Source organism: Rhopalosiphum maidis, chromosome 4, assembly GCF_003676215.2.
Source record: "Rhopalosiphum maidis isolate BTI-1 chromosome 4, ASM367621v3, whole genome shotgun sequence".
Taxonomy (NCBI): domain Eukaryota; kingdom Metazoa; phylum Arthropoda; class Insecta; order Hemiptera; family Aphididae; genus Rhopalosiphum; species Rhopalosiphum maidis.
In genome coordinates, this window is record NC_040880.1 from 15,569,668 (window position 1) to 15,594,931 (window position 25,264).

The 25,264-nt window shown below is 25.8% G+C and overlaps 4 protein-coding genes across 4 annotated transcripts; 3 read left to right on the forward strand and 1 right to left on the reverse strand.

Annotated features, from left to right (window-relative positions):
• Window positions 1-688: 688 nt before the first annotated feature.
• On the forward strand, window positions 689-11,087 carry LOC113552689 (dosage compensation regulator). Its single transcript, XM_026955534.1, has 23 exons — window positions 689-934; window positions 1,198-1,364; window positions 1,428-1,619; window positions 1,689-1,819; window positions 2,828-2,874; window positions 2,945-3,171; window positions 3,232-3,405; window positions 4,166-4,363; window positions 4,461-4,674; window positions 4,745-4,984; window positions 5,060-5,274; window positions 5,338-5,455; window positions 5,509-5,603; window positions 6,397-6,609; window positions 6,920-7,094; window positions 7,881-8,057; window positions 8,129-8,307; window positions 8,395-8,568; window positions 9,066-9,173; window positions 9,661-9,776; window positions 9,934-10,140; window positions 10,203-10,417; window positions 10,879-11,087. The coding sequence occupies exons 1-23, from the start codon at window positions 856-858 to the stop codon at window positions 10,929-10,931; spliced, it is 3,714 nt and encodes a 1,237-aa protein (XP_026811335.1). The 5' UTR covers window positions 689-855; the 3' UTR covers window positions 10,932-11,087.
• LOC113552697 (mitochondrial pyruvate carrier 2-like) lies at window positions 11,036-12,229 on the reverse strand. Its single transcript, XM_026955547.1, is given in 5 exon segments — window positions 11,036-11,175; window positions 11,177-11,195; window positions 11,514-11,710; window positions 11,772-11,812; window positions 11,912-12,229. Coding segments are annotated over 5 exon segments (378 nt in total). The 5' UTR covers window positions 11,997-12,229; the 3' UTR covers window positions 11,036-11,139.
• A 3,267-nt stretch (window positions 12,230-15,496) lies between these two features.
• Window positions 15,497-16,609, forward strand: LOC113549739. Its single transcript, XM_026951193.1, has 3 exons — window positions 15,497-15,829; window positions 15,888-16,147; window positions 16,222-16,609. The coding sequence occupies exons 1-3, from the start codon at window positions 15,760-15,762 to the stop codon at window positions 16,318-16,320; spliced, it is 429 nt and encodes a 142-aa protein (XP_026806994.1). The 5' UTR covers window positions 15,497-15,759; the 3' UTR covers window positions 16,321-16,609.
• Window positions 16,610-22,002: 5,393 nt separating this feature from the next.
• LOC113549020 (cathepsin B-like cysteine proteinase 4) lies at window positions 22,003-24,549 on the forward strand. The gene is given in 7 exon segments (XM_026950161.1): window positions 22,003-22,193; window positions 23,170-23,379; window positions 23,382-23,399; window positions 23,520-23,723; window positions 23,802-23,943; window positions 24,028-24,144; window positions 24,299-24,549. Coding segments are annotated over 7 exon segments (1,026 nt in total). The 5' UTR covers window positions 22,003-22,064; the 3' UTR covers window positions 24,505-24,549.
• Window positions 24,550-25,264: the final 715 nt, after the last annotated feature.

Sequence of the window (25,264 nt, forward strand, 5' to 3'; positions counted from 1 at the left end):
TCTACAGTAAATTCTATCACTGTGATAGTATCACACAATAATTAAAATGATAACTAGCTCTGTCCAAGCATTTATTAAGGGGAAATCTATTAGACAACCAAATTAACAACATTAATATGATGGATTAAAAATAGTTTTGGATGTACACTATTTTCATAAAATACATCCCTCCATAATTTACAGGGAACTCACTTAGATAATTACCTAGATAAAATATAAATTCTTTGTTTCAATTTTATTCAAAAGTACAATTACATCAGTATTATTAAAAAAATGATTTACAATATATTTTTAAAAAAAATTAAAAAATATAACCGCATTATCTGTGTATTATCAATTTTTCACAATTTTAAATTTATAAATGGTGCAACAAAAAAGTACGGATCGTTACATAATTTAGACAGGTATTTGGTTGAATTCATGCGGCGTCAAAAGTACAATAATCCATGTATAGGCATTTTAAAACTTTAAATTGCATGGCTTAACTATAGACGTATAATGTATTACATTATGTGTCTCTATGGTATAAACGCATAGATAATAAAGATTTTTTATTATATATGTTTAAACAATAGTTAACAGTTATCAGTGTTATCACTATTCACTATCATCGTACTATGGCAACAAAATAACACAACTAAAAATTTAACAATTTTGTTTATTAACATAATAATAATAATATAACATTATTAATATTGATGATAATTACAAATATGTTAAGTATTTAATCAATGCATATAATATTATAATCATCCGAAATTTTCATTTGTTATTTGTTAGGTATACTATTAGTTATTTCATAGTTATAAGGCACAATTATCTAAAAGGATATCCGTCTTCTGCTAGTAACAAATAATGGCTAATCCAAAAGCTTTTTTACATGAATGGTGTGCTAAAAATAGTTTGGAACCACAGTTTGAAACAAAACAAGCGGGTAAAGTTTATTAACTTTTTTTTAACATTTTATGTGTAATATTCGTTAATAATTTGAATACGTAAAAAGTGTTCAATCTAATAACATGAATGTTATGATTTTTCTATTTGCTATTTTGTGTAAAATATAAACACATAATATTTTGCAATCATTTTTGTATATGGATGAGATGATTTTTATAACATTTCTTTTTGTAATTTGACTAGAGTATGATAACCAACAATTAATTAACAAATTTAGAAACATTGAATATTGTATTCTAGGTACAAAGTTTAATCTACGGTTTATATGTGAAGTCACTGTTAGTGGACATAATTATGTAGGTGTAGGAAATTCAACTAATAAAAAAGATGCTCAAGGAAATGCATCAAAAGACTATCTCTTATACTTGACACGGCAAGGATTAGTATCTACTGATTCTTTACCATCTGTAAGTTCATTAATATTACTTGTAAAATGTATTGTTACTATACTTAAATATGGGCTTTATTAGAACTTTATTGCTGGACCTGCTTCAAATAATTCAATAGTTAATTCATCTCAAAGATTAATGAATAATATGCCACCAAAATCTGTGTACCAACAAGGCCAAACTCCCAATATGCTCGGTGAGGCTTATCGACCAATTGGCAAAACAGATTTTCAGTTTAAAGATTTTTTAAACGATGAAAATAAAGTTGAAGAGGTAAAATCCTTTATACTTTGAATTATAACTATTTGTTAATATTTTAATATTTTTTAATTATATTAATAGGCAGAAAATTTAGATGTAAATGCTGCTGTACATGGTAATTGGACAATTGATAATGCTAAATCACGTTTAAATCAATTTATTCAGTCTAATAAGTTAAAAAACATTGATTACAAATATAGTTTCATGGGAAAGTAAGTAATATACTATTATTATATATTTCCTATAATTTATATTAATGTGGTTTAATGTTTATATGAATAAAAATATTTATTCTTTAATTTAGTTAAAAGATTTTGGCTAATGAATGTTCTTAAAAAATAAATAAAATTGTTATGTAATAAATTATTTTGTATTGAATAAAGTACAAATAACATTGATAATACCATTGATTATAAATACTATAAGTACCTGTACTACTTGTATTTATAATTAATGATAATACTAATACTATCAAAATATTATGAACACATTTTTGTTGTATAAAATAAATGGTAATTATTAATTAACGTGACTACCTATACAATGTTTAGGTTACTCAACTTTAATTTGGGACTAATGGTTTACATTGCGTTATACTATTTTAAGACAGTTTTGTATCTACAAGAAAATATAATATAATACAGTAGCTCTACAAAACTTAGATGATTTAAAATATATGTTTAATGCTAAAATTCAATTCTCTGAATGCACATTTTCAAAAGATTTTGTGTTTTTATTCTCAAATTTCTTAATTTCGATTTTGAGCTGAGAAATGTATTTATTTAAAAATAATTGTTTTCTTTTCACACATAATGTCACTGGTAAGAAAACTGTTTTGATTATCAATTTGTTTGTAGTAACATATTGGATCTAGTTTGTACTTTGGTGTGTTAACTTTTGTTTTCTAACTGAATTTCTTAGTATTTTTTTGAATAATCGGGAAAAGAATACAAACTATTACTAAAATTTTTACTTTATTATCAAAATAATTGTTTGGTAATCAAAAAGTTAGACCTCAAAATAGTTATTTATTGTATTTGTATACAATGGTTTATCATTGAATTCAAATTTAATACATTAACTATAGGTGACTTACTCAATGATGTGGTACATTTGAAACTGATTGTATATCAAAGCAGTTATCTACTTTACTACTCTCTTATTATTTTAAATAATTAAGAAGCTAGTATACAAACTAATATTGTATATCTATTTTTCAGAAGTTTTGTTGCTGAAATGTCAATATTTGTTGCCAAACTTGGAAGAAGTAAATTATTGCTTAAAAATATAATAACCTTTTTTTGTATAACTATTATTTAAAATATTATTTGGTTTAGGTATAACTGCTCATGAAAGTGGTTCAAACAAACAATCGGCATCTAAAAGTTGTGCACTTTCCTTGATTCGTCAATTATACCATTTAGGTGTTATTGAACCATTCTCAGGATCTTTAAAAAAGACGGTTTTAAACATAGTAGAACCGTATGAAGTTAATGTTGATCCTTCGGTATTAAACAAAGTTTATGATATACTGCAAGAGTTTAATATTGAACCTGTGATTAAGGTAAATTACATAGCTTAAAACAATTTGTATTTATTATTTGTGTATGTTTATTGTTTGAAGAATGATACTGTTATTGAACCTGAAACTACAATTTCATTAATTTCTAATCAAGTACTTGCGGAATTTAATGAGTCAAAGCCAATTAGATTAACAGGAGTTATTCCATGGTCACCACCTCAACCAAATTGGAATCCTTGGTTGGCTATAAATATTGATGAAGGTCCTTTAGCAACTGTAAGTTATAATTTAAAATGTTTAATATTTTTCAACATAGGCGTACGCAGACCTGAATTTCAGGGGTGCCTACAATTTTTTCAGGCCCTTTTCTGAATTTGGGCCCTCTCTTAACAAGATATGTACATATTTTAATAAATTATAATGCCTGAATAAACATTATTTAAATTATATCACATATTAATCAGTAGTATTACTAGTACCAAGTTATTTAATATTTTATTATAGATAGTCGGATTTAAAATCTATTTTCATGATAATTGCAATATATTTAATTTATTATTTTTATTTTTGTAGTCAATAACATCTAGCTATTATAATCATAATAAGTTTTACCACGCAAATTTAAAATATTTTAAGTTGTATTATTTTTTTATCTCAAAACATAATTTTTACAACATATTTTAGAAAAAATATAATTTTTCATTCTAGTAACATTAGTTAAAATACGGACCCATATATATGCTATAGGACTTAAATTTTAGGGCCCCAATCACATGTCAGGGGTGCCCAGGCACACCTGGAACCCTCCTGCTTATGTTTTTCAAACATTTAGTTTTAAAAATTGTTACTTAGCATTATTAATTTGTATTTATATTCTGTATATATTATATATATTTTATAATTTTTATTATAAAATAATGACATAGTAAGCAAAAAATAATGATAATAGTAATGAAGTAGTAAGATATTATAAGAATTAGTATTTAGTTGGGAAATATGTTAATCATTTTGTTAAAATACATACTGATATTTACAGGCTACTTTAGATCAATTAAGTGAAGAACTAAGTAAAGATTATACTTCAAAATTAAATACCTCAAAAGATTTAAAAGAAAGTATTTTAATGCGTAGCCAACTTCCAGTATTTTTTAAGAAAAATGATATATTAGATTTAATAAAAAAAAACTCAATAGTTATTATTCAAGGGAGTACTGGTTGTGGTAAAACTACTCAGGTTAGTTTGATTTTTGCTTGAACATTTTTTGTTTTCATGTATTTAACTCTATGTAATATTATCTATAGGCTACACTATACATAATTTGATATTTTAGGTTTGTCAATTTATACTGGATGAATACCTAAAAAATAACCAAGGGGCAAACTGCAATATAATCTGTACACAACCTAGAAAAATATCAGCCATTTCTGTTGCTGATAGAGTGGCTTTTGAAAGAAAAGAAGATATAGGTTTAAGTGTTGGTTATAGTGTTAGGTTTGACAGCATATTTCCAAGACCTTATGGAGCAATTTTGTTCTGTACAGTCGGTGAATATATTTTTTTTATATACATTTTTATATTTAATTGTAATTAACTAATTTAATAAAAATTATTTAGGTGTATTATTGCGTAAATTGGAAAATGGCATGCGTGGTATATCACATATAATTGTTGATGAAATACATGAGCGTGATGTAAATAGTGACTTCCTTATGGTTGTACTCAGAGATATGATATATAACTATCCTGACCTAAGAGTTATTTTTATGTCCGCTACTATAAATACTGATATGTTTTCTAAATACTTTAATTGTTGTCCAGTCATTGATGTAGAAGGGAGATGCTATCCCGTGAAAGGTAAATCACTTATTAGTTATTTATGAATTTATGATATTCATTAAAACTTAATGTTTATATCTATTTCATTTTCAGAATATTTTCTCGAAGATATTGTTCAAATGTTAAACTATCAGCCAACTCCAGATATAAGAAAACGCAAGAATAAAGATAAAGATGAAGAATCTGTTATTGCTGCACAAGATCATGAGGAAAATTGTAATTTACTTGTATCTGATGACTATCCTCCTGATGTTAGATCTAAAGTGGCAATGATTAGTGAAAAAGATGTTGATTTTGAAATTATTGAAGTAAATACGATTCTTAGCTAACAATAGTTATGATAATAATAGTTAATATAAATCATACTTTAGGCATTATTAAAATATATTGAAGTAGAGATGAATACGCCTGGAGCAGTTCTAATATTTTTACCCGGTTGGAATTTAATTTTTGCGTTGCAAAAATATTTAACTCAGCAACAATCTTTTGGTATGTGAAATTATTTACTCTCGATATAAAATACTTATTTTTTTCTTGTTTAGCGTCTTCAAAATTTTGTATATTGCCACTGCATTCACAGCTTCCTTGTGCAGATCAACGTAGAGTCTTTGAACCTGTACCATCTGGAGTACGTAAGGTAAAAAAAATAAAACATGTTTAAAATGTTTATATTTTAATTGTATTGTGACTAGTTTCTTGACATATTAATTTCAACTGTTATATTTAAAATTAATCTTGAATATAGTACCGTTCTTGAAAAGATCTGAAATTTAGTCTAGTAATTGATTATTGTTGTATAAAATTTAATTTTTCATTATTATAAATGCAATTTATTGTTAGTAGTTAGTATGTTAAAGCACTATTAAATTGATAAGAGCATTTAAAATATAGTACAACACTAAGGGATGCTAACCTAGCCTAATATATTTTTGTATGATTTTTAAAATCTAATTTAATGTTCTAAATTTGAATGAGTAACCGAAAAAATTATCAATTAACAAATAGCTATTAGTGATACTAAAAATATTATGAGAAGGAATTGGAATATAATACACATATAATTGTATTTGTCAATAATTATTGTTGCCAAGCTGGTAAAATAATTTAAAAATAAATTTTATCAGTCAATCTAGAAATAATTTATTTGATTATTTTATAATTTATCAAAACAATATGTGATTTTACTAGAATGCTAATTTAGGTATAATTAGTTACCAAAACATTTTTTCATGACAGTAGGATACAATATTCAAAATTATGATACATGTGTATATTGAAACTCTAAGGATAGTTATATAGTTTGATTTTAAAACTGATTTAGTTTTATTTTAGAAATAAATAATAATATAGAAAATTAAAATATTTGAAAGCCAATATTTAAACTAGTTGTAAATAATCTAATTCTTTTTAAAATTTTTAATATTTTCCAGGTGATTCTATCTACAAATATAGCTGAAACATCAATAACTATTAATGATGTAGTATTTGTTATTAATTATGGCAAAGCTAAGATAAAATTATTTACTACACATAATAATATGACTCATTATGCTACAGTTTGGGCATCTAAGACAAATATGCAGCAAAGAAAAGGTCGAGCAGGCCGTGTTAAAGATGGTTTTTGTTTTCACTTATGCTCAAAGGTAATCAAAGGTTATTAAAAAGAAAATAACTAATTTCAAATAAATAATTTTATATGTCCTAAACAAAAATTATAGTAATTGAATACAATTAAAAATAAAATAAAATTATATCATGACATATAAACATTGTTATAAATTTAGTTATAAAAAACTATAATTGTTAAACATTTCTGTTATGGGGAGATTTAAATAAATTTTAATTACATGCTCATTAATTTGATTAATTTAATAATATACAAATTCTGGTACTTTTTATTATATTTATACTTTTTATGGTTTAATTTTTTATTTTAAATACTAAATTTTAAAGGCTCGTTATGATAAAATGGATGATCATATAACACCAGAAATTTTCCGTACACCTTTACATGAAATAGCTTTATCTATTAAGTTGTTAAGACTTGGAGATATTGGGCAATTTCTTAGTAAGGCTATTGAACCTCCTCCTATTGACGCTGTTATTGAAGCCCAAGTGATGCTTAAAGGTAAAATGCTGCTACTGTGATGTTCAAATAAATAAAAAGAAAATTATTGGTTCTTAAATGCAAACTAAATTAATCAATAAAACAAATAATTTGGTTTTACTGGTTAATTGTGTTTCTAAAATATACTTTAAATAAAGTATGAAGATCTACATTGGGTTGAATAATGTAATTCTTCGATTTAGATTGCAAATATAACAAAGGCTATCTTGTCACATGCGCTCTACTACCCAATTTATATCTTTATTATCAACAAATTTAACATATTTCTGAGAGACATGGTAAAAGTATTTTAATATTTATTTATTTTATTTTTTCTAATTATTTATATAGGTATATATGATTATTAATGATAATGAAATTGATGGCGAGATGATGACAAATTATTATAATATATTACTTATTTATAAGAATTTTTGTTCATCATTAAAACCATTTGTATCTATATCATCTTTTACGAGAATTTATTGTTTAAAATCTAAATATAGTTGTCAAGTAGCAATGATAAAACACGGTAGAGTGCAATCAAACAATAGAGCGTATATTGCAGTTGCAATGTTGCTGATTAAAGCGCATACGACAAAATGGCACATAACAAATTATAATGAGGAACTGTATTTTATTTGAATATCATAGTAAAGCAGCAATTTGAATTACTTAAAATATGATTTATGTTTTTATTTATTGATTACTTAAAAACTTATGTAAAAAACTTTTTATTACATAAATGTTTCTGAGTAATTTATTATAGTTTTATTTCTATTTATTTATTATGTTCAAAATTTTTAGAGATGAAGTGTCTTGGAATAAATGAAGAGTTGACTCCACTTGGTCGTATTTTAGCAAAATTACCAATTGAACCACAGATTGGTCGCATGATGGTGCTAGGAAATATCTTAATGCTAGGTGATGCTTTAGCTATTATAGCTGCTATCTGTTCAAATATGACAGATATATTTGTGTTTGGTAATTAATTTTATATATGTTGAATAATTTGTTTCAAATCTATATATTCTTATAAATATTTATGTTTATAGATCATAGAATGACACCTGCACAGCGTGCTTTTTCTGGTAACCGTTGTTCTGATCATTTGACTGTACTAAATGCTTTCCATCAATGGCAATCTTTAATTTATCGTAATATTGATACAACAGAATACTGTGAACGTAAAATGTTATCACAACCATCATTGACTACAACAGCTGATGTTACGGTACCTATTTTTACTATTTCAAGTTATTTGATATATTTAAAACAATATCTGTACATTTATAATATTTAAACTTCATTCAACCACCAGGAACAATTAAAAGATCTATTTATCAAGATTGGATTTCCTGAAATATGTTTTGAAAGACAGAGATTTGATTTTGGAAAAACTGGAATGTACGACGATCCAATATTAGATGTAGTATCTGCCATTTTAACAATGGGATTTTATCCTAATGTGTGTTATCATAAAGAAAAACGAAAGGTTAATTTTTATATATTTAAACAAAAATTTAATCATTAAAATAATATTATTCATCAATATAGAAATTGTTTAAGTTTTGGAATTGAAACTTCTGAAAAAAAAACTTATTATTTTTATTGAGTTTGTTGAATTTGCTAATTTCTTTTTAGAAGCCCTCAGACAGTGACTGTTTTAACATGTGCACCTCTTTTCCAATATTATTTTATATTGATGATTGTGTTTTTAAAACTATACATATCTGGTGTTTTCTGATTTAGAATTAAGTTTAAGTGTAAATTTAGTTGGATTTAAAATTAAGAATAAAATATTTTGAGTTCTTATACTTATTATTTGTGACTTTTTGATGTCATTGTAAATAATATATCGCTATACACAGTAAATTATAGTAATTTTATTCCATTCAATTTATTTACTTTATCAGTTAGAATTAGAATCATATGATAATGTGAATATTTAATCTAATTAAATATATTAATATGTATTCTGTTTATGTTTAGGTTTACACAACAGAAGGAAAGGCTGCACTTATTCATAAGACTTCTGTTAATTGTAATAATGTCATGGCAGGTTCTTTCCCATCACCATTCTTTGTATTTGCAGAGAAGGTAAGATATGATACATTATAGTTTAAATTAACTTTGATAAAATTCAATTACCTAAAATAATATAGTATAATAAATAGCTGCTCGTTTGTGTTACTCTAATAAGAAACTTGGGAATCCACTAAACATTATTCTTTTCTTTTTGTTAACACTTTAATTACATGGTATCATACCATTATGCTTTAACTATAGCTTAATCTTAAGTATCATTTTTAATAATCTATTTATTCTACTTTGTGTGACTCACATATATTTTTAATTTTATATTGTAATAATAATTTACATGTATGTATATTTTTCAATTGTTGTTTGGCGTTTAACATAATAAATAAAAAAATAAATTATGATTCAACTCATTATTGTCAATAGTATGTGTCTTTTAGCTATTGAAAATATGTTATGGCTTACATTTAATGAATTTAAGGAATTAAAATAATAATTTATGTAGAAAAGTATAAAATATGTATAAAATCATTTTTTTCTACTTCAGGTACGTACAAGAGCCGTATCTTGCAAGCAAATGACCATGGTAACTCCTATTCATCTTCTATTGTTTGGTGCTCGCAAAATTGAATATACAAAAGGATTTGTTCAATTAGATAACTGGTATGTTATGGTGGACGGTGGTCAACTAAAAAAGGGAATCAAATAAATAAAGAAAAAAAATGTTGATATAAATTTCTCTGAGAAAAATATAATGTTCAATATAATGAATTTAAAGTATATTATTTAATAAAGCTATGAATTATTTTGTACTTTATAGGATAACTTTAAACATGGATGTTAAGGCTGCTTCTGCTATTGTAGCTTTAAGACCAGCTATTGAAAGTATAATTGTACATGTATCTGAAAATCCTGAATCAATTACAACGTTAAGTGAAACAGATATTAAGCTTATAAATATTCTAAAAGAACTATGTAATTTTAATTGTGGTAGATACAATCTTTCGCCAATATCGTTTGATCAAGGGTAAGTATAAACATTTTAAATTTATTAATTAAATAAAATATATTCAGTTTTTTTAAATATAGTGATAGACCAAATTACAAAAGACAGTTTAACCAAACATCTAATGAAAGTTGTGATACTTCATATGGTAAAGTTCAACATATGGATAGTTCCTATTCAAGTTATAATAATTTTCAAAGAGGCGGTAGAGGAGGTTTTAATCAAGGAAGAGGTTACCGTGGAAGGTCTTCCTCATTTGGTGGTGGATATAACCAAAGAGGTGGTCGTTTTGTAAGAGGTATTTAACATTTTATAATTTTAGTTAGGTTTTATGATATGTTTTAATCATGTATTTAATTACATTTTTTTTATATATTTATACTCCATTCACCTCTAGAAGTGTTTTTTGTTCAGAACTTTTAACCACTAACGGTACTGACCACTGTTAATCATTAAACCCACATATAAACCAGATACATTAAAATACTTATTAATATTTTTATTTTAAAATTTAAAATATTATACTACTAATAACTAGTAGACACTAAACATAATACTCATAATTCCGTACCAATAAAATATTTATTTTATAATTATTTATGTCTGGTATATTTTTTACTGATTGAGCATTAATGATTAATTAAGTATAATATAATATAACATTATACATAAAACACAACACTATTAAAATTAAGCTCGTTTTTAAATTAATTTTAAGAAATAATAATCTAAGAAATCTTTTTATTTATTTATTTATAGGACGAGGTTTTAGAAGAAATAATGGTGATGCAAGCTTTAGAAGAGGTTACTGAACCAGATAGTTGTATTATAAATATTTTATTTATCTAATTCAACATTTGAGTTTGTTTTTCTTTCCATTATAATAATGTTTATATTATTATTTCAACTAAACAAATAATTTATCATTATTGAAATTTAATAGTTTTTAATTAATTGTATACAACAAAAACATAGTAAAATTATTTTATCATTGAGTTATGTATAAAAATACACATTAAATCAACTATCACTTTTACTGCCATTTTCCAATGCTTTTCTTTTGTTCTTGCTGGTATCTGAAACATTAATTTAATATTGGTATGTAAATAATTCCTACAACTATTCAACTAAGTTATTTAATGCACTAAAATGCATTAGACAATAATTTAAATATTGTAACTTATTTTAGAAAATATAATAAATAAATATAAATTTATAAAAATATTTACATTTTTTCATTTTCAAATAATAATACATATGTTAATATTATTGTAATAAGTGAAAACTTAAACTAAGAATCTTTTAATAGCTTACAAATAAGAACATTTAATATCCATTAAAAATAACAAGTTATAATTATTATAGACATTATGATATGTATATTTAAAACTTACATGAAAGCTCTGACCAAGTGATATATATTTGTAGCACCCACAAAAACATTAACACTAAATAAGCTCCAGTTTTTCGGTATGATGACGAGCGAATATCGTGACCACACAACACCAGTAGCAGCTAATGCTGAGCATTGAGATATACTAATTTTTTCTGCTGGACGGGTAATATCTCCAATGCCAGCAATAACTAAACCCTAGAAATGCATATTATTACAATCAAAATGATTAAATTTAAAAACCACTAATCATTATTACCCATTTAAATGCAGGTGCCCAAAAGAAAATAGTCTTTGGACCTGCAAAAATAAAACATAGTGACTAGTGATTATGTCATAACATTTCTTATGTGAATTTAGACTGAATAGGTCAATTATAGTAAAAAATATATATGTTACCCGCTGGATGTTCCCATAGTGGCCTCAAGCTCCGCGGTACAACTTTGTCAACTGTTGAAATTACAGCTTTGTAAACGACAGACATGATTGAGGAAATAAGGTTTTTCAACGATATTACCTAACTATATAACGGTGTATTTAATTGATTACTGTGCCAGTGGCCAGTTATTATTGATGAGTAGAGTAATAATTGTCACTGGTCAATAATAATATTTATTTGTTATAATAATTATTATGAACTTGAAGTGTCCTCCGGGATAGGGAACAAGGCCACAAGGTCGACGTCTTGACGATATTATTCAGATTATGGGCAAAATACTAAAGTACAAAATAATTAGTTATTGACTGGTGATAAGGTTTATCAATCTCAATAAAAAAAAGATTTTTCTTATCAATGCACTGCCCGAAATATTATGTATATAATGTTATATTCTGTGTAATGTCACGATTAAAGATAATACTGGTTACCCAACGGTCTATAGGCAGAAAACGGCTACGAAACCGCGATATAAGACTTTCTATACTTTTATATCATATATATTAAATAAAACAATAAAACATATATGTATTAATGTTTAACATGTTAGATATTTTTATTTAAATATTTAGGGAATAATATAGATATAATATACTTATATTGGTACTTAAAAATACCTTTGTGTTACATTTTGTAGATACTAATAATAATCGTGGTTTAACATTCGTACCCACAAATTTATAAATTGTCAGGGCTTAAGCCTTCCCGCCAAATTGAACCAATTTGCGCCTATGTATCTAATGATTGTAATATTATTTATGTATCCGCCGTCACCCAACAGCCAATACACATACACACAAATACGTGTGGTGTGTGGATACTGAATAATATACTAGTTATATAGTCGACTACATATTATAATTTTTGTTTATACACTAATAAAATTTGGAAATCGATACAACCAAAAATGTAAAGAAACGATCAGGAGGGGCTGCTAAAGAACCGGAAAGAAAAAATAAATACATTAAATGAAACTACAAAAACCTGCCACGTTATAAAAATGTTTTTTTAATAACAAAGCTCTCAAAAATCATTATCAAACACACAATGATTTTAATAATAATATCTTTATTCTTATACGGTAAGTTAGTATTTTTGCAACAACAATATTTGGAATTATTTATTATAATTAATTTACATTTTCATAACATTTTATTTATATTCATTATTCATAATTGTACCTATTTATTGTTAATTAATTATAGGAACATGAATATGAAAAAATTAATGGTGTGGTTGTGACATTATTATGTTGTTCCTTAATAATAAATTGTTAACGTATTTTTTTTTCATTATTATTTTTTTTTTTATTTTGGAATTATCATTTATTTTATATTACAAACAATAACGTAGGCATAATTATTAGAGCTAAAAATATAACTAATACTATTATTTAGGTGGGGCTACAATATTCAAATTAGAAAAAATTGGGAAACTCGCATGTTTTTTTAGTTGGAGGGGAAAGCGCGACAACATCACCATATTTACACTTATGATAAAAAAGATATTATTATTATTATACTTTTGGGCCGGTATATTTCATCTCCACCTGGGCTGATATACTCCCAGTCCGCCCCTGTCAAAAGTCCAGTGGCCAATGGTGACATAGTAATTGCTCAACAATTATTAAAAAATCTGACAAGAATAATCAAATTACTTTTAACATAAATTAATACAATTAATAAAAAAAATAGTTTTGTTTTATAGCTTATTATATTAACAAATTGTTTTATTTTAGTATTGTATATTCATGGTGTAAGCGTTTGACATTTTATCTATTCAGAGAAAATGTACAAAACTTAAAAAAGAAGAAAACACCAGAGTTTATTTTTCACCAAATAAAAAAAAAATTGTACAAATACTCAAAAGGCCAAAGCAATCATAAAAAAAAGACATTTTCGGGCTAGTAGAAAAATCATTCAACTAGAAAATCAATTAAATAAAGTAAAAAATGAAATGAATGCATTTGGAGACAAAGAGTTAAATGCAATTTTTGAGAGGTTAAATATATCAAATGAACAATCTGAATTAATTAAAAAAATAATGCTGCTGCTAAAGTTAAAAACCTAAATAGTGATAGTGAAAATTGGATGATGTTGTGTTTGCTATTTCAAATAAGGTATCAGGAGAAATTAAGTTTCTTAAATAGGTATTTATTTTTAATTTGTAAATTTCTTTCCTTGTGGTTATAAATTTTTGTTAGAACAAAAAATTTCGCCCTTACCTTGTGTAAATACACTGAGAAATCACTTATTGGCTATTAAAGTTGGTTGTGGTTTTGATGATGAGTTCTTTGAGTACTTGTGCGTTATCGCGACTACCCCTCATATTATGGGTTATAGCGACACTATTTTATACGCATTACAATCGCACTTATCGTAATTTTTATAGACTGGCTGGGTAACTTTTAGGACACTTAGACATTTAGTCACAACTACGCTGGTATAGTAGTAATAACTTGTTGTACAGTTACGATTATTTGATAATGGATCTGTGGAACTTACCAACTACGGAAAAAGACGCTGTAGCTTTTTTTCAAGAAAAAGGCATTTTACCACACAAACGAATCTGTTTGAACGGTCACAAAGCGAAACTCTATTTTGGAAAACAAATATTTTGGAAGTGCAATGTGAAAAGTTGTCAACACAAAGTTAACATGCGTGTTGCCAATTGGCTTGTGAATAGTCGCATATCATTTTTGCAAGCTTTACGTTTTATGTTTTGTTGAACAAAGGAAATGACTTCAGTGAAATTTTGTGAAAAACACTTAAAACTTAGTAATAATACACTAAATGATTGGAATAATTATTTACGGGAAGTATGTGTTATAAGTTTGAGAGAAAAAGAAAATTGGAGGAAAAGGAAAAATAGTGGAAATTGACGAAAGTTTGTTCACTAAACGTAAAAATAATTGTGGAAGAGTACTCCCCTAGCAATGGATTTTTGGCGGAATATGTCGTGAAATAAAAGAGGTATTTTTAGTAGAAGTTCCTGATCGGTCTTCTGCTACTTTTATGTCAAAAATACATCAACACATAGAGAAGGGACGATAATTTACTCTGATTGCTGGCAGGCATATAACGCAATACAAGATAATGGTTATCAGCATTTTACAGTGAATCATTCTTATAATTTCGTTGTTTCGTTGATCCTCAAATACACATGCTCACACACAAGGAATAGAAAGACTTTGGGGATCGGCGAAATGGAGAAACAAACGTTATAGAGGTACAGCGAGACACCATTTAGAATCCTACTCGGCGGAATTTATATGGAGTAATTACTAATCATAATGAATACAAATTCAACGTTTTACTTAATAGTATTGCAAAACAATAGCCACCACAAATCGATTTTTAAATTTTTACTAAATTTTATTTTATTTTATAAATTTTACTCGTAATTTTTGACGTATAAATTTGACATATATTATATTATCACATATTTTATTTTATTATATTTGACATATTATTAATATTATTATATTAACAATAAATACATTGACTTTTAGTTTAGGGTAGTTTTGTATTATTATAAACGTATTAAAAATATGTTGTGTAAAATAAAATGTGTTCGAAATTAAAGGAGTCGCGATAACGCACAAGTACCGTTTTCGTTCTTTGGATTACTCAAGAAAAAATTTTACAATAAAACTGATCATCAAAAAAAGGTAATATTAGTGTTCGACGAGATATTTCTTAGGGAGAGCATAAGTGTCAACACTAGAACACTAACATATCTCGGACAAGAAGATTTTGGTGAAGGCTTTGAGTCTAGAGAAAATCATAAGGCTAACCATGTGTTAGTACTAATGATTCAAAGTTTAGCAGATAATGTCCATATGCCAATAGCAGTGTTTGTTTCAAATGGTTTAATAAAAGGTTTATATTTAAGAAAAAGGTTAGATATTATATATATATTTTTTAAATTTATTTGTAGGTATAGATTTGGTTAAAATAGTTGTAAAATCAATCTTATTACTTGAGAATGCTAGAATTCAAGTAATGAGGATGACAAGTGATGGAGCAACTACAAATAGGAATATGTGGAGCTGGTTGGGCATAAGTGCAAAAAGCCACAATTTTAAAAATAGTTTTGAAAATCCTTTTGATAACCAATGCAGTGTCTATGTATTTTCAGATGCCCTTCATTTGATGAAGACCATCAGAAATAGGTTGTATACAAAAAAAGCATTAAAGGTACCTTTAAACCTATTATAATAATACTTAAGTAATAAAATTAGTTAAATACACTTTTTATTTGTTTGTTTTAGATTCACCCAACAAAGTCATTTATAAAATGGAAAGTTTATGAAGATCTTTATACACATGATTCCAAAAATATAACTAGAGTATATCCAAAGATTGACTAAGAATCATTTTGAACTTAAAAACTTCTCACAAAAGAGAAAATACTCAAAATACTTATTGACAACAATGCCAGCACACTAAACTGATAACTGAATTATGTAACACTAGGTATATAAAGAATCATATTCATATTATATGATTATTGATTATAGCGGATACAAAATTAAAATAATAGAATGCATGAGCATGACAGACAGCCAATTTACCATAATATCACAAATTTATAATTTCAATTTAGAGCCCCTAAATTGACAGACCCCAGTGGATTTCTCCGCCTTTCCGCTCTGGGACTTCACGTACTGGGCACCAAATGATGCTCTAATGTTAGCATTTTGATTTGCAATTACAGCTCCTTAGCAATATTTTATTATAATAACTTTATCTAAAAGTATTTGAAAGTTATTTAAAGTATCAATTTCTTTAAATGTATCATCTATTTCCAGTGGTGATATTTGTTTTCCATTTAATAGTAAAATAATATTAGTCTAGAAATATAATACAATTTAATAATCATTTAAATAAAATTGCTTTGGAGTATTTAAACCTATTAACAAACCATTTGATAAAAATAGTTGTTTTTCAATGTATCTTATTAGATCTGATCTTAAATTACTTAATGTGTGAAAACATTTTATATATTCATTTTTCAAAATTTCAATATTAGAAAACCAATTACTTGGCAATTTCACAGAAGTATGTTATGAAATATATGTTGGAATAATAATTTGTGATCATCAATAAGTTCAATCTTAAGAAAAATTTGGTACATTTTATTTTTAAAATAGGTACCTATCTTATATTGCAATTTGGCTTGTATTATATTGTTTTACTATATGCTTGAACTTAACATACTTTTTGTCTCTTTGACAATTATATTGGTAAATCACTATAATATGGATCAATTGGATCATCCTGTTATATAAACAATACACCAAACATACTCAATTAAATATTACATAGGTACTACTATAAATTATTACATTACAAATTAACAAACCTCTATATTATCACTTTCTATTTTTTTATAAGATATATAAATGGTAATGCTCCTTTTTTTAGTTGTCATCTCTTCAAGTAAACCTAAGAATAAGAAACTAATATTAACCATATCAATTTTTTATTGTTTTATTATTAAAATAAATTTTGGTTGTGTTATAGAATAAACATAATCTTTATTGATATTTTATTAGGTACCTATAAACAAAAAATTATTTAAATTAGACATAATAGCTTACTGTTAAAGGGTTTGTGGAATCTAACGTCCATGCACTATTTATGTCTTCTTTATAAAAGTGATTTGAACCTGATTTGATTTTTTAAACACTACACCTAAAGTTACTTCCCATTTTTTTTCTTCTTCATCTTTAGGTATTCCAAATATTATTTTGGAAACTTCGTGGGGCCTTTTTATACAACAAGTCATCGTGTTGTTTATTGACTTAAAGTATCTTAAAGTTAATGAATAATACTGTTTTAATATTAATAGTAAATAGTAGATACTAATTACTAATTATAGTACTTAGTAGATACTAAGTTTTTATAGTTGATAAATCTACGCGGTTAAAATAAGTTGAGAAGATGACTGGCTAGTGCTACTAGTCAGTACATTTACAATCGTGCATTTTGAGTCGCGTTTTGCAATTTCGATGTGTAACCAGTATTATTGTTAATCGTGGTAATGTGTATAGCTAATACTATTTGCTATTTCACAATAGCAAATATAAATAGCAGCTATTACTATTTTGTATTTTTATTGTAATCCGAGCATTTCGAGCCACTATTTACTTGTGGTTTGATATTTTTATACCATAACTGAAAGTATTATGAATCTTAAAAAAAAATTATGTGTTACTGTTATCTTTAATAATTTGTAAACTAGATGCTAACTAGATAGTTCCCCTTCCTTGATGAAAACTATAGATTTTCTGCTTAAAAGAAAACCCAATTAATTTGATACTTAACTTGGTACAATGAAAGCATAGTGAGATAAATTGTATCTGTAACATAATTATAGTACTATAGTAAATGAAAAATATAAATAATTGTTGTAAAACAGGTATTTTATATTTTCAAAATAAATAAACAAAGAATACAATAGTAAAAAACATGAATTCGTATTATTTTAATTTTAAACTATTCAAAGTTTTAAAAGTTTAAAATTAATTTTAAAAATGCCTCGTCAATGTTCTGTGATTTTGTGTAAGAGTTCAAACGAAAAACATGTTAAATTGTGCAGTTCCTGCTGATCTACTGGTCCTAATTAACACTCCACCATGCCTACATTTCTACAGATTTACAAAATGATATCTGTTTATTCATTACTTAAGCATCCAAAAACAGGAAATTATAAAATATTAGAACCAAACATACATACAATCACTATTAATGACCTACCTTCTGTTTTAAATAATAAACATGTTTCACAAAGAGGTGAAAAAATTGAAATTTTGAAAAAAAAGCTGTACTTCTAAGTTATGAATGACATAGAAGTATATATGTATTATAATTTTAATTCCTTGTTTTGAGGTGAAGTGAAACAAAAGGCTATAAATGAATATGAATATGTTGAAAATAAAACAAAGAATAATAAATAATAATTATAATAAAAATTATTTTGGTATTCATACTATCATAGAACACTATTTTAGTTAAATGCTGAGTATTGAGTAGGTATTTAATTCCACTTAATAGATGGCGCTAAGTGTCCATACTGTACCACATGAAAACATTTGGGTTCTACTAATAATAATCCGTTTCCAGTCCTGTATATCTTAGTCCGTGGTATAAGTCTACAAATGTTTTTTTCTTGTCTGAAAATTAAGTACATAAGTTGACTATATAGAACTTCTTTATAATCGTAGTACATAATATGTTATCTATTAATATTTTTTATCTATTATATTTTATATCTATAGTGTATATTAGTCCGTGGTCTATACTTAAATCATATGGTATACTATTTTTTTCTTTAGAACTAAAATAATCAATAATATTATGTTCTTTGAAGGAGGTACATCTCAATTTATAATATTGTATCTAATAAATTCTGTATTTTTTGCTCTTCATTTCGTTATTAGTTTATTACCATCTAAATAAACAAATAATATTATGTTCTATACTTGCACCTTGCACTGAATATCTACTACCTGTTAGTCTGTTACATAAGTTACATTATGTCAGAGTAATAAATGAGGTAGGTAATATAATATATTCAAATATACAATATACGTTAAATAATGAGTTATATTATATGGAATATATTATGAAATTATGCATACTAAATTTAAAAATTATATTTTTTAATTTTTTCAACCATAACTTTTATCATGACTAAATAGATTGACTAATTAGAGTATTAGATTATAGCACCTATTTAGTCATGGCTTATATGATATATCAAGTTATATGAAGTGATAAATACCTACAATCTTGAATCTTCTTATGATATATTATTATATAGAAGAGTAAATTACTTTTGTTCGTCAAAGTCAATTATAAAATGAAGCAACGCCACCAGATTATCATACGTAATTCTGAGCTATTATTAAATTTTATCATAAATATATTTCTTCGATTTTTTTATGATTATACTTTTATATTCTTTAAAGTAAAATTAGTAAAATTGACTAGTATTATAAATTATACTTAGATATTGCAATGTCACAACATAAATAATGTCTTATTATTATAAATTATTAATAATAATATAACTTAAAAATGTTACAGTTTTGTTTTGAATATTTAAATACATTTAAATTGAATATTAATTTTGTCACTAGATAGCGTTGTAAAATACGAATTTTGTTTTATTTTTATCTAATTTCTTACTTCGGAGTCAACCGAGACGACACATTTAGTATTTACAGGAGGTACTCACTAACTTCAGTGCTTTCTCAGCCATTAATAAATATTTCTTTTGTACATTATTAGTATAGTATGCCAATGGATCATGGACCATGATATTCATATTCTTCATATGAGTACTCCATTCACCTCTAGAAGTGTTTTTTGTTCAGAACTTTTAACCACTAACGGTACTGACCACTGTTAATCATTAAACCCACATATAAACCAGATACATTAAAATACTTATTAATATTTTTATTTTTAAATTTAAAATATTATACTACTAATAACTAGTAGACACTAAACATAATACTCATAATTCCGTACCAATAAAATATTTATTTTATAATTATTTATGTCTGGTATATTTTTTACTGATTGAGCATTAATGATTAATTAAGTATAATATAATATAACATTATACATAAAATACAACACTATTAAAATTAAGCTCGTTTTTAAATTAATTTTAAGAAATAATAATCTAAGAAATCTTTTTATTTATTTATTTATAGGACGAGGTTTTAGAAGAAATAATGGTGATGCAAGCTTTAGAAGAGGTTACTGAACCAGATAGTTGTATTATAAATATTTTATTTATCTAATTCAACATTTGAGTTTGTTTTTCTTTCCATTATAATAATGTTTATATTATTATTTCAACTACACAAATAATTTATCATTATTGAAATTTAATAGTTTTTAATTAATTGTATACAACAAAAACATAGTAAAATTATTTTATCATTGAGTTATGTATAAAAATACACATTAAATCAACTATCACTTTTACTGCCATTTTCTATGATATTCATATTCAACAAATGAGTATCGATTTTCAATTCATAAATTGGACTACTATTTTTTTTTACAATAAAAGAAATAGAAAAATCAAGTTACTACTAATAATAGTTATTAAAAGTTAAGTTTATTAAAAATTATTTTCAAACTATGCTAATTTTAAGCAAACCTTATGGTTAAACTAAAAAAAATGAATTAGCGAAGGATCTATGTAGACATAAACATTGTAAATCCTTGACTCAAATCTTAATGTTAAATAATCGAATAACACAGTTATTGTTAAAAATGTAAAATATAATAAAATAAATCCGCTGGATTATTTATTTTAAAATTTGATAAACAAGAGGTCATTCTAATGAATACAAATTCCAAAAAGTATTATAATTACTTGTGAATTCTGAAAAAAATGCTAAAGAGTTTTTGATTAAAATCTACAAGACAATTCCATTTAAATTATTTTTTTTTTTGGATATTATGTACAATATACACTATACATTTGATTATAGATACATGATTATAATTTTATAATACGAAGACAAAACATCACCAAGTACTTATTTATTATTTATGTTGAAGAATTTCTATTTATTTGTATATACCTTGGACACGGCTCATCGCGGATCGAGTGCAACTTGCAATCGCTGTAGCCGTATTAACTTAATGATTCATTATATTCAATTACTTCAGCAGAATAAGTACTGACTAATGTCAATAACTTAGGAAAGTTATTATTTTAAAACACTACTATATTTTTATCTAATTAATTACGCATTATGTATTATATCTTTTAATTATTGTGAATTACATAAACAAATATTAAAGCACTTATTTCAATTACTTGACGATCAATAAATAGTTAATATAAAATATTAACATTATCTTTCAACAAATTATAAAATATTTCCTACAGGTGGTTTCTTATCCAACGGCCAAGTGTATAATATTATTTATATTATCATAATAAAAAAATCATAACATCATCGAGTGTAATACTCAATGCAGATATATCAATTCATATATACCTTTCGTAATGAAATTCGGTCATTTTATACTTGACAGTTGAATTTTGTACACAAATTGAAATAATTACTTCTTTACAATGTTTATTGGTTACAAGCAGGTTATTGTAGGTTTTATTTTATATTTTAATATTATTAGCTGTACACCTTTATTTAAACTCAGTCATATCATACAACTAGTGAATAGCATTCCAAATCACTCATGGAAGGTAAGACATATTTTAACTAACTTAAAAACAGTTTTCCGCAATGTCTTTAGTAAAATCATGTACATATGCATATATAAATTAATGAATTATAATGAATAATGATAAACGACTTACAGTGAGACAACTGTAGTTGTATTATATTACAATAATATTTAACATTTTTAAATTAAGCGTTTGATCGTATTATCATGTTAATAAATTATAAGGATAAATACATTGATGGTCATGTCGAGACCATATTCTTAACAATATCAGTTTATCAGTTTAGTAAATTGCAAAATAATATATCAAATAATCATTGTTTTTAATTTATAAAATGTGACTTAAGTTTATGTCACGTACATACCTTTTTTTTAACGAATGAACATAATCTCAAACAGTAGCTCCATTCTTTTTCATGTGATATACCGAGTTTTTGCTTAGTATTTGGATTTACCGTGTTTTTTCTCAGAAAACATCAAATTTGATGAACTTACCGCATATTTTCTTATTTTAAATTTAATTTTAAGATGGCCTCTTTTCATATTTTTACGAAAAATTGAGTTATCCTGTTTTCGCTTAGCACAGCAGAATAGATAGCTATTAACTGTTTATCTATACCTACAGGGCTACATGGTAACGTTATTAGGTTCTTGAAAAAATTATCATAAATAATTTAGTATATTGTAACTAAGTACCTACTACCGAATTGTAACTATAACTAGATTATAACTATAGTTAAAAATTTTCAAAGTATATTATATCTTGTAGCTATATAGTTAAATAATTTTAGTGTCACTTATAACCAGTTGAAAATATTCGAGTACGTAACTTACATCTGTCTATAATAGGGTTCTACAAAATCTCCAAGATAAAACGAGCATGTATTAAAAATTTTTAGATTTATGCATATTGCACAAAAGTAGGTATACTACCTTATGATGATATTATACATATTACATTTATATTCTGTATTGATTTTAATATTTTATTTAAGGCCGGAATAAATTTCCATCCAAGTTTTTTGACTAACGTTTCACTTTCACATCTCATGGGAGTTCTACCATGGAATGAACTAAGTGAAAAAGACACTCTTCATACATACGATTTATCCATTGATTCTCAACCTCTGCCGGATAGTTATGATGTCACACAAACATGGTCTGAATGTAAATCGGTTGCTTCAATCAGAGACCAATCAAATTGCGGATCTTCGGATCTTGTTGGGTGAGGGGTTTTATTACATTTTATGATTTGCTTTCTAATGACTATAAAAAAGTTCAATCAGCCATCGCACAATAAATATTTATAATTTATGTAAGTATGTAACACATTATATACATGTAGGCCCTATCAACCGCTTCTGCATTTAGTGACCGTCTATGTATCACCTCGAACATGAATATCAATACAGTCTTATCTGGCGAGTATATAAATTCGTGTTGCGATGGTAAATGTGGTAACGGATGTAACGGCGGGCATCCAGAAAAAGCATGGAAGTACATAAAGAAAAACGGGTTATGCACAGGAGGTGAATACAATTCTAATGAGGTTAGTGTCATAAATTATTTTAATAAAGATTTTTTTACTTACCTAAGTACTTATTTCTTTAAAAATGCTTTAATTTAGGGATGTCAGCCTTATAGCATATTTCCTTGTCCAAGAAATTCGAACTCCTGCTCAAAGGAAAATGAAGAAACTCCCCAATGTTTTAAAAATCAGTGTACTAATTCTAACTATGATATTCCATTATCATCAGATCTGTACTATGGTAAATATTAAATATATTGAATTTTAATTATGTGTAATAAATTATCAATATATTATTGCTGGGTTATTATTTTTTATTTAATAGCTACTAAAGTGTATTCTGTTAAACCAAAACCGGAAATAATTATGAATGATATATATAAAAATGGACCTGTTGTTGCTGCAATGAAAGTCTATGAAGATTTTATATACTATAAAGGAGGTAAGTTCTTAATCAGTATAGTAGTACACATAGATACCTATTAGTAACTATTATCGGATTTACGACTAACTTGCGGTTACCACTGTCTTTGTCTATTGCATATATCCATGATAATTTAATATACATAATATTTAATTTATATTTATATGTTTAGGGATATATCAGTATACGACTGGTGGATTCAAAGGCGATCACGCTGTTAAAATAATGGGATGGGGTGAAGACGACGGAATAGATTACTGGTTATGCGCTAATACATGGGGTACTTCTTGGGGAATGGGAGGCATGTTTAAAATCCGAAGAGGCAGAAATGAATGCGGAATTGAAAACCGTATAACTGGTGGATTACCGAAAGTGTAAAAATGAATTAAGATGATTAAATGTTCGATAAATAATTATTGCTAATAATGTTTTTTTATTTATCTTACAACCTATAGGTTACATAACATATATAATCATGGGGGGGGGGGGGAATCGGAGAAAGGCATCTGAAGGCTAAAATTACAATATTTAGTCCCCGCCAAAAAAAAAATTCAACTAAATGTTGACCCATATATATTATAATTATAATGTAATGTAAGTACATTATAATATATTATACATGTAAAATGTAATATTATTATAGACACACGTGTCAGTTATCAATTATTAAGATCTAGGTCTAGATTTCGATCTTGATGTTGATATCTAATGTGACTAATTGCTTGATTATCGACTCTTAAGTAATAAAGATATTTACAAAATTGACATCACCAGAATCGATGTCCTATTTATCTAATAATCGATATACGAATTTTGCTTACTAATATTTTATGCACTAAATATCCAAATGATTCCTACCATTTGACTTTTGTGGAAAATATACCACAAATACATTTTCAAAAATTTGTACGAACGCTATAAGTAAAAAATAAATACGATTAATAGAGATCTAAAGAAAAAATTAAATTGTTATATATTTATTTCAAGTATAAAGAAAAATATAACACGTTGTCAGGGGCGTATTTAAGAAACGGGTTCATGGGGCCTGTGTCCTCCCATTCACCGTATTTTATACTTATTTTTATTATATGAGATATTTTACAACTCTACGCTTCATGTACACAAATTTGAACTTTTT

Excerpts from the sequence above, each read along its gene's own strand:
- LOC113552689 (XM_026955534.1), top strand. The coding sequence starts at position 856 with ATGGCTAATCCAAAAGCTTTTTTACATGAATGGTGTGCTAAAAATAGT. Across the intron at positions 6,610-6,919 it reads GTTTTCACTTATGCTCAAAG|GCTCGTTATGATAAAATGGA; the intron begins GTAATCAAAGGT and ends TAAATTTTAAAG. Across the intron at positions 7,095-7,880 it reads AGCCCAAGTGATGCTTAAAG|AGATGAAGTGTCTTGGAATA; the intron begins GTAAAATGCTGC and ends CAAAATTTTTAG.
- LOC113549739 (XM_026951193.1), top strand. The coding sequence starts at position 15,760 with ATGATTCAAAGTTTAGCAGATAATGTCCATATGCCAATAGCAGTGTTT. Across the intron at positions 15,830-15,887 it reads TTCAAATGGTTTAATAAAAG|GTATAGATTTGGTTAAAATA; the intron begins GTTTATATTTAA and ends ATTTATTTGTAG. Across the intron at positions 16,148-16,221 it reads ATACAAAAAAAGCATTAAAG|ATTCACCCAACAAAGTCATT; the intron begins GTACCTTTAAAC and ends TGTTTGTTTTAG.